Here is a 10748-nt window from a genome sequence, read left to right as displayed (position 1 = left end):
GTTTTACTACGGCATGGCCGGTGTGTTGTTTTACTACGGCATGGCCGGTGTGTTGTTTTACTACGGCATGGCCGGTGTGTTGTTTTACTACGGCATGGCCGGTGTGTTGTTTTACTACGGCATGGCCGGTGTGTTGTTTTACGACGGCATGGCCGGTGTGTTGTTTTACTACGGCATGGCCGGTGTGTTGTTTTACGACGGCATGGCCGGTGTGTTGTTTAACGTCGGCATAACTCTGTTTCCTGTCATCTCTGTAATAACTGGAGTCATAACGATGTGGTCCTCTTCCTGAGACAGAGGACTCTAACTCTGTTTCCTGTCATCTCTGTGCGTGTGAAGGTGTCCGTCAGACTATTTAACCCTGAGTCATCACAACAACAGACGTGACACACCGTAACATCAGGGCTGTCCAGGCCATAAGGGTCATGTTCACTATGTACACAGACTGGAAACACACAGCTGGCTGACTGCTTCTCTGTTCTTAAAGGGCCAGTCAATCAGAGGGTCTGGAAAACCTCCTGGGCTCACCTAGTCTCTCTGACCACGTATATTCACACCTACATTAACTACAACACCTCTGTCTCTAGGTCTCTCTCTTAGTTATCTTACGCATATCAGGTTGTCAAAAGTATATTTAAAAGTATATTTCTTAACTTTCAGCATATACTGTCCTCATCAATGTAAATATCAATAGCTCCGCCTTTCACAGCAGACAGGGAGTAATCTAGAATAGATCGATAAGAGGGAATAATTACAGAACAGAACAGTATGTGGACTAGAGATAAGATCAGAAAACCTACATCAGTCAGATCAGCACTATGACAACTACTGACCAGGACCCTCTTAGGTACAACACTAGAGACGACCCATGAAGTGTGACCAGGACCCTCTTAGTTACAACACTAGAGACGACCCATGAAGTGTGACCAGGACCCTCTTAGGTATGACACTAGAGACGACCCATGAAGTGTGACCAGGATCCTCTTAGGTACAACACAAGAGACAACCCATGAAGTGTGACCAGGACCCTCTTAGGTACAACACTAGAGACGACCCATGAAGTGTGACCAGGACCCTCTTAGTTACGACACTAGAGACGACCCATGAAGTGTGACCAGGACCCTCTTAGGTACGACACTAGAGACGACCCATGAAGTGTGACCAGGACCCTCTTAGGTACGACACTAGACACGACCCATGAAGTGTGACCAGGACCCTCTTAGGTACAACACTAGAGACGACCCATGAAGTGTGACCAGGACCCTCTTAGGTACAACACTAGAGACGACCCATGAAGTGTGACTGGAAAACCCTTTAATGTCATGACAACTCTTCCTCTTCATCACGTGGAAGGTCATGTTGTCCAACAGTGGAACACAGTAAATACTGAACAGCTGTCCTCTCACACAGATCCAGGCTCAGAGGTATAATTCACCATATTGGGATAGCACAGTAATCTGATGCAGTGATTGGAGGTTAGTTTTGGTCCTTGTAGTCCTCAGAACAATCTGATGCAGTGATTGGAGGTTAGTTTTGGTACTTGTAGTCCTCAGAACAATCTGATGCAGTGATTGGAGGTTAGTTTGGGTCCTTGTAGTCCTCAGAACAATCTGATGCAGTGATTGGAGGTTAGTTTTGGTCCTTGTAGTCCTCAGAACAATCTGATGCAGTGATTGGAGGTTAGTTTTGGTCCTTGTAGTCCTCAGAACAATCTGATGCAGTGATTGGAGGTTAGTTTTGGTCCTTGTAGTCCTCAGAACAATCTGATGCAGTGATTGGAGGTTAGTTTGGTCCTTGTAGTCCTCAGAACAATCTGATGCAGTGATTGGAGGTTAGTTTTGGTCCTTGTAGTCCTCAGAATAATCTGATGCAGTGATTGGAAGTTAGTTTTGGTCCTTGTAGTCCTCAGAACAATCTGATGCAGTGATTGGAGGTTAGTTTTGGTCCTTGTAGTCCTCAGAACAATCTGATGCAGTGATTGGAGGTTAGTTTTGGTCCTTGTAGTCCTCAGAACAATCTGATGCAGTGATTGGAGGTTAATTTCTCCAGCCGTAGCATCTATTGTTCTTCAACAGTTACAGTCAAATGTTACCAAATCATCAACAATCATATCAGACTTCTAAAGTCTGGTTTTCACGTTGGTTAAAACTGCCCCAAAATGTCAACATTTCAAAAGATTCCTAAATTAAATCAATACAAGAGAAAAACAATTGAAGGGAATTTAAAACAAGGGAATTTAGGCTTTACCAAATTACATACAAACAGTTTTAGTACACATTTTACACTGCTCTTCCAGCTTTTAGTGGAGCCTTTACATGCTATATGCTTGTTAAAACTATAACGTTGAAATAGAACAACAATACGTTGAAATACAACAACGATACGTTGAAATACAACAACGATACGTCGAAATATAACAACGATACGTCGAAATATAACAACGATACGTCGAAATATAACAACGATACGTCGAAATATAACAACGATACGTCGAAATATAACAACGATACGTCGAAATATAACAACGATACGTCGAAATATAACAACGATACGTCGAAATATAACAACGATACGTCGAAATATAACAACGATACGTCGAAATATAACAACGATACGTCGAAATATAACAACGATACGTCGAAATATAACAACGATACGTCGAAATATAACAACGATACGTTGAAATATAACAACAATACGTTGAAATATAACAACAATACGTTGAAATATAACAATACGTTGAAATATAACAATACATTGAAATATAACAACAATACATTGAAATATAACAACAATACGTTGAAATATAACAACAATATATTGAAATAACAACAATACATTGAAATATAACAACAATACGTTGAAATATAACAACAATACGTTGAAATATAACAACAATACGTTGAAATATAACAACAATATGTTGAAATATAACACTGCAAAATGAACTGCTGTGGAGAGTTTATTAACATAACATCTTGAAGTATTAATATTTCATCCACTTCAAAGTCAAAAAACACATTATTTACATGTCAAAAGGTTTTAATAAAAATATCTTATAATTACAATAGTCTATTTGAGCATAATAGATATTTTCCTCCACCTAGAGCATCTGTTTCTACATAGACAATCTGAATTGTCTCCGGTCATTTGGTCCTCTTTACAATATGAAACATGTTTATCTCAGGGGGAAAAACCTTGTTCGACACAAATCATCTATTTTAAACAATAGATCTCAAAACATGTACAATTATTTTACAATTTAGTAAAAGTTCCACACTGTAGGTTTTAGTTATTTTTATTTTATAAACCGGTATTTGTTGTGCAACAAGCTCTAGTTTCTAGCAAGACCTCACAACAAGGGATTCTTCATCCACCCGTTTAGATTGTAATAGGATTTAACATATAAAGTTAAGGGAAGTTATGGGCCAGTTGAACGTATCTTTAGTTTGTTTCTAATAAACGTGTTATAAATAGGGTTTTATTTGCCCTAGCAGGTTCTCCAGCGGGGGCGGGGGGGGGGGGGGGTCCCCCTGTGTGATAAAGCTTCGTGTGGCTGGCTGAGATTCCCTGGCTGGAGGCTGAGGCTGAGCTGGCTGTGGACTGGAGCAGCTCTCCCGTGCTCTGCTCTCGGCTCTGCTCTCAGCTCTGTGCACCGAAACCGCTCTGCACACCTGTGGACAGAATGAATAGAGGGGGTGTGTGAACGGTCTGCTCCAGACTGACTGGCGCCGCCGACACAACACAGGGCTTCATCAACAAGCCCAAAACAAACGGACCGGCTCAGACAACTAACTTACAGTATACCACAAACACAGCTGCCTGCCTGCCTGCCTGCCTGCCTGCCTGTCTGTCTGTCTGTCTGCCTGTCTGCCTGCCTGCCTGCCTGTCTGTCTGTCTGTCTGTCTGTCTGCCTGTCAGCCTGTCTGGGTCTCAGAGCCTTACAGCTAACGTAACCAGGCCCTGCTTCTCATTTACAGGCAGATTACCTTTAACCCTCTGCTTGGAATGTTGCTACACAAGAGGACAGTTATTGTGCAACACACAGCTGGCTCCTGGGTGTTGTCAATAATCAGGTTCCTCAATGACACTCTGTCTACTGTCTACTGCTACTGCAAGTCACAGTTTAATAGCTGAAACCACAGCAACAACACTAGGACTACTCATAATAATAATAATAATAATAATAATACTGCTACTACTACTACTATCAATAAAACTAATAATAATAATACTATGACTACTACTCATAATAATAATAATAACAATAATACTGCTACTACTATCAATAATACTACTACTACTACTCATAATAACAATACTGATACTACTACTACTACTACTACTACTACTACCAATAATAATAATAACAATAATACTGCTACTACTACTACTACTACTACTACTACTACTACTACCAATAATAACAATAATAATAATACTGCTAGTACTACTCCTACTCATAATAATAATAATACTGCTAGTACTACTCCTACTCATAATAATAATACTGCTACTAATACTACTACTACTACTCATAATAACAATACTACTACTACTACTACTACTACTCATAATAACAATACTACTACTACTACTACTACTACTACTACTCATAATAACAATACTGCTACGACTACTACTCCTACTACTACCAATAATAATAATAACAATAATACTGCTACTACTACTACAACTACCAATAATAACAATAATAATAATACTGCTAGTACTACTCATAATAATAATAATAATGATAGTACTACTCATAATACTAATACTGCTAGTACTACTCATAATAATAATAATGATAGTACTACTCATAATAATACTACTACTCATAATAATAATACTGCTAGTACCACTCATAATAATAATACTGCTAGTACTACTCATAATACTAATACTGCTAGTACTACTCATAATAATAATACTGCTAGTACTACTCATAATAATAATACTGCAGGTACTACTCATAATAATAATACTGCAGGTACTACTCATAATAATAATACTGCAGGTACTACTCATAATACTAATACTGCTAGTACTACTCATAATACTAATACTGCTAGTACTACTCATAATAATAATACTGCTAGTACTACTCATAATAATAATACTGCTAGTACTACTCATAATAATAATACTGCCAGTACTACTCATAATAATAATACTGCCAGTACAACTCATAATAATAATACTGCTAGTACTACTCATACTAATAATACTGCTAGTACTACTCATACTAATAATACTGCTAGTACTACTCATACTAATAATACTGCTAGTACTACTCATAATACTAATACTGCTAGTACTACTCATAATACTAATACTGCTAGTACTACTCATACTAATACTAATCCTGGTGAAATGAAGGTCTATTTCATTGAAGAGAACACACACATTGTGAAGCAGATTTAAACCAGAATAATAGGATCCTACTCACCATTTCTCAGCGACACAAAACGGAGTCCTCCTATTGGCCTGTTGACATCCTCTGAAATAAGGGGGAAGAGAATGAACACTACCCTGCAGTCTATGAGTCAGGTAAGGGGACACAAACCACGAGCTATACAGAGAATGAACACTACCCTGCAGTCTATGAGTCAGGTAAGGGGACATAAACCACGAGCTATACAGAGAATGAACACTACCCTGCAGTCTGAGTCAGGTAAGGGGACATAAACCACGAGCTATACAGAGAATGAACACTACCCTGCAGTCTATGAGTCAGGTAAGGGGACATAAACCACGAGCTATACAGAGAATGAATATTACCCTGCAGTCTATGAGTCAGGTAAGGGGACATAAACCACGAGCTATACAGAGAATGAACACTACCCTGCAGTCTGAGTCAGGTAAGGGGACATAAACCACGAGCTATACAGAGAATGAACACTACCCTGCAGTCTATGAGTCAGGTAAGGGGACACAAACCACGAGCTATACAGAGAATAAACACTACCCTGCAGTCTATGAGTCAGGTAAGGGGACACAAACCACGAGCTATACAGAGAATAAACACTACCCTGCAGTCTATGAGTCAGGTAAGGGGACACAAACCACGAGCTATACAAAGAATGAACACTACCCTGCAGTCTATGAGTCAGGTAAGGGGACACAAACCACGAGCTATACAGAGAGTGAACCAGGTGACGTGTTGACTCCATGACAGGACCCTTCACCACAACACAACTTATCATCTGATCTGAGAGCATCGCAGCAGGACCACAACACATGACCTAAAGCACAACACAACTTAACATCTGATCTGAGAGCATCACAGCAGGACCACAACACAGGACCCTTCACCACAACACAACTTATCATCTGATCTGAGAGCATCACAGCAGGACCACAACACATGACCTAAAGCACAACACAACTTAACATCTGATCTGAGAGCATCACAGCAGGACCACAACAGACTACAGACTCCTTCACCTAAAGCACAGGGGTTCTGTCTTTCACATGCACCAACCACTGCCACTAGAAATGATCTATTATGCCTTTCAATAACATGTGTCTGTCAATACGATGTTTCAATAACATGTGTCTGTCAATACGATGTTTCAATAACATGTGTCTGTCAATACGATGTTTCAATAACATGTTTCTCTGTCAATACGATGTGTCAATAACATGTCTCTGTCAATACGATGTTTCAATAACATGTGTCTGTCAATACGATGTTTCAATAACATGTGTCTCTGTCAATAAGATGTTTCAATAACATGTGTCTGTCAATACGATGTCTCAATAACATGTGTCTCTGTCAATACGATGTTTCAATAACATGTCTGTCACGTTCCTGACCTATTTCTGTTAGTTTGTTTTATGTGTTAGTTGGTCAGGACGTGAGTTTGGGTGGTTCTGTAACGGTTTTCCTCCTCCTCTTCATCCGAAGAGGAGGAGCAGGGATTGAACCAAAATGCAGCGGATTGTGAAGACATAATGATTTATTAAAGTAAAGACGGAAAAAACACGAAAACGAAATACACTTGAATAATTAACAAAATAACAAAACGGAGTAGACAGACCTGGACATGGAACTTACAATAAACACGAAGAACTCACGAACAGGAACAGACTAAAAAAACCGAGACAGTCCCGTATGGTGCGACAAACACTGACACAGGAGACAAACCCACTCACAACGAACACTGTGAAACAACCTACCTAAATATGACTCTCAATTAGAGGAAACGCCAAACACCTGCCTCTAATTGAGAGCCATACCAGGCAACCCTAAACCAACATAGAAACAGAAAACATAGAATGCCCACCCAAACTCACGTCCTGACCAACTAACACATAAAACAAACTAACAGAAATAGGTCAGGAACGTGACAATGTCTCTGTCAATACGATGTTTCAATAACATGTTTCTCTGTCAATACGATGTTTCAATAACATGTTTCTCTGTCAATACGATGTCTCAATAACATGTGACTCTGTCAATACGATGTTTCAATAACATGTGTATCTGTCAATACGATGTCTCAATAACATGTGTCTCTGTCAATACGATGTCTCAATAACATGTGTCTCTGTCAATACGATGTTTCAATAACATGTGTCTGTCAATACGATGTTTCAATAACATGTGTCTCTGTCAATAAGATGTTTCAATAACATGTGTCTGTCAATACGATGTCTCAATAACATGTGTCTCTGTCAATACGATGTTTCAATAACATGTCTCTGTCAATACGATGTTTCAATAACATGTTTCTCTGTCAATACGATGTTTCAATAACATGTTTCTCTGTCAATACGATGTTTCAATAACATGTTTCTCTGTCAATACAATGTTTCAATAACATGTGACACTGTCAATACGATGTTTCAATAAAATGTGACTCTGTCAATACGATGTTTCAATAAAATGTGACTCTGTCAATACGATGTTTCAATAAAATGTGACTCTGTCAATACGATGTTTCAATAAAATGTGACTCTGTCAATACGATGTTTCAATAAAATGTGACTCTGTCAATACGATGTTTCAATAACATGTGTCTCTGCCAATACGATGTTTCAATAAAATGTGACTCTGTCAATACGATGTTTCAATAAAATGTGACTCTGTCAATACGATGTTTCAATAAAATGTGACTCTGTCAATACGATGTTTCAATAACATGTGACTCTGTCAATACGATGTTTCAATAACATGTGTCTGTCAATACGATGTCTCAATAACATGTGATTCTGTCAATACGATGTTTCAATAACATGTGTATCTGTCAATACGATGTCTCAATAACATGTGTCTCTGTCAATACGATGTTTCAATAACATGTGTCTGTCAATACGATGTTTCAATAACATGTGTCTCTGTCAATAAGATGTTTCAATAACATGTGTCTGTCAATACGATGTCTCAATAACATGTGTCTCTGTCAATACGATGTTTCAATAACATGTCTCTGTCAATACGATGTTTCAATAACATGTTTCTCTGTCAATACGATGTTTCAATAACATGTTTCTCTGTCAATACGATGTTTCAATAACATGTGACACTGTCAATACAATGTTTCAATAAAATGTGACTGTCAATACGATGTTTCAATAAAATGTGACTCTGTCAATACGATGTTTCAATAAAATGTGACTCTGTCAATACGATGTTTCAATAAAATGTGACTCTGTCAATACGATGTTTCAATAAAATGTGACTCTGTCAATACGATGTTTCAATAACATGTGTCTGTCAATACGATGTTTCAATAACATGTGTCTCTGCCAATACGATGTTTCAATAAAATGTGACTCTGTCAATACGATGTTTCAATAAAATGTGACTCTGTCAATACGATGTTTCAATAACATGTGACTCTGTCAATACGATGTTTCAATAACATGTGACTCTGTCAATACGATGTTTCAATAACATGTGTCTGTCAATACGATGTTTCAATAAAATGTGACTCTGTCAATACGATGTTTCAATAACATGTGACTCTGTCAATACGATGTTTCAATAACATGTGTCTCTGTCAATACGATGTTTAAATAAAATGTGACTGTCAATACGATGTTTCCCACAACAACATAAACAAGGCCATTTGTTATTCTACAATACAGGAGTCTCCTGACTTGAAAAGGACAACGCCACTGATACACACCACCCAATCTATATATAGTCTTCTCGACCACGCCACTGGGCACACACTGGTTGAATCAACGTTGTTTCCACGTCATTTCATTGTTGAACCAACGTGGAATAGACGTTGAATTGACGTCGTGTGCCATCGCTTCTTACCTGGTGGTCTGTGTTGAGAACCGTAAGTGGTGTCCGGTTAGAGGCGGGGGACGGCGGGCATGTCCCGGTCTGTTGTTTCAGGAGAGAAGGGTGCGTCTCCAGCGCTAGCTGCAGGTCCAAAATGTAATCTATGACGTGCTGAAGGATCTCCACTCTGCTGACTTTCTTATCCCGCGGTATGGTGGGTACGAGGCGCTTGAGGCGACTGTAACAGTGGTTCATATCGTCCTGCAGACACAGCTGCTCTTCTTCCTGCAACCGAGACCGGGCGATGTTCAGGCTGTGATCCGAGAGGTAGTGTAACGAAAGCTCGTCGCCGCCGCTGCTTGAGGTATCCTTCTGGAAGCGGACGGAAGTAGTAGCCTTCATTTCGGTAATAACGCACCCGGTACGGCGGGGTAGAGAGAAAACAATCACTTGGTACCAAATACCGGAGATTATGTGTCGGCGATGAAGATGGCTATGAGCGACGTAAAAGCCAAACTACCAAAAGAAAACGGTCGACGAAAATACTTCATAAGTAGTAGATTTTATTCTGTCAACATCCCGTAGACCAGTCGGTTCTACTTCACCAAGCACAGCGTGAAGAATGAATAGATTCCGTTCACTTATATGGGAAGGGGAGGCGCCGGCGCGCTGCTGGTTGACAGTACGGGAGAGAAACCGGTCAATCACGAGCCGCCCGGTGCCCATGACGGAACAACACCACCCTATAGAAATGCGTGCCTGCCTCTGCGCTGCGGAGGGTGACGCCTGTCGAAGGTTTGTGTGTGTGTGTGTGTGTGTGTGTGTGTGTGTGTGTGTGTGTGTGTGCGTGCGTGCGTGCGTGCGTGCGTGTGTGTGTGGTCGGATATATAACATCTAATCAGTAAGGAGTCCGGAGCATATGAAATGCAATAATTCTGTGTAAACTGATTATCATCCATCATAAAACATATATTTATACTTTATACTTTATATATCTTGTACATGAAATCAACGTTTTTTTTTTCATACACAAGATACAACAGGGAGTAAAAGGTGAAATGCTTCTAGCCAGCTACCTCTCTACAGTGCAGTGAAATGCTTCTCGCCAGCTACCTCTCAACAGTGCAGTGAAATGCTTCTATCCAGCTACCTCTCACCAGTGCAGTGAAATGCTTCTAGCCAGCTACCTCTCAGCAGTGCAGTGAAATGCTTCTAGCCAGCTACCTCTCAACAGTGCAGTGAAATGCTTCTAACCAGCTACCTCTCAACAGTGCAGTGAAATGCTTCTATCCAGCTACCTCTCAACAGTGCAGTGAAATGCTTCTAACCAGCTACCTCTCAACAGTGCAGTGAAATGCCTCTAGTCGGGTACCTCTCAACAGTGCAGTGAAATGCTTCTAGACATTTTTAGAATAAATGAGCATTACTTCTGGCCTGCATGCCTTCAAAACCGACCACTAGGGGGCAGAAGTGGGACCAACCAAGTCATTATTATTGGAGTCAC

At 39.9% G+C, this 10748-nt stretch overlaps 1 protein-coding gene across 1 annotated transcript; it reads right to left on the bottom strand.

Moving 5' to 3' along the window:
- Positions 1 to 1297: 1297 nt before the first annotated feature.
- On the bottom strand, positions 1298 to 9967 carry id4 (inhibitor of DNA binding 4). The gene is made up of 3 exons (XM_071395610.1): positions 9278 to 9967; positions 5453 to 5503; positions 1298 to 3674 (listed from the first exon to the last, which is right to left on the bottom strand). Exons 1-2 carry the CDS (start codon positions 9644 to 9646, stop codon positions 5483 to 5485), a joined length of 390 nt encoding a protein of 129 aa, XP_071251711.1. The 5' UTR covers positions 9647 to 9967; the 3' UTR covers positions 1298 to 3674; positions 5453 to 5482.
- Positions 9968 to 10748: the final 781 nt, after the last annotated feature.

Source organism: Salvelinus alpinus, chromosome 4 (genome assembly GCF_045679555.1).
Source record: "Salvelinus alpinus chromosome 4, SLU_Salpinus.1, whole genome shotgun sequence".
Lineage (NCBI taxonomy): Eukaryota > Metazoa > Chordata > Actinopteri > Salmoniformes > Salmonidae > Salvelinus > Salvelinus alpinus.
The sequence above is the reverse complement of the archived record's forward strand: the minus strand, read 5'-3'. Positions and strand labels throughout refer to the sequence as shown.

What these genes read in the sequence shown, in the direction of transcription:
- id4 (XM_071395610.1), bottom strand. Translation starts at nt 9,646, where the DNA reads ATGAAGGCTACTACTTCCGTCCGCTTCCAGAAGGATACCTCAAGCAGC. An exon ending in TTCTCAACACAGACCACCAG is followed by an intron (nt 5,504 to 9,277) that starts GTAAGAAGCGAT and finishes CCCTTATTTCAG; the next exon opens with AGGATGTCAACAGGCCAATA.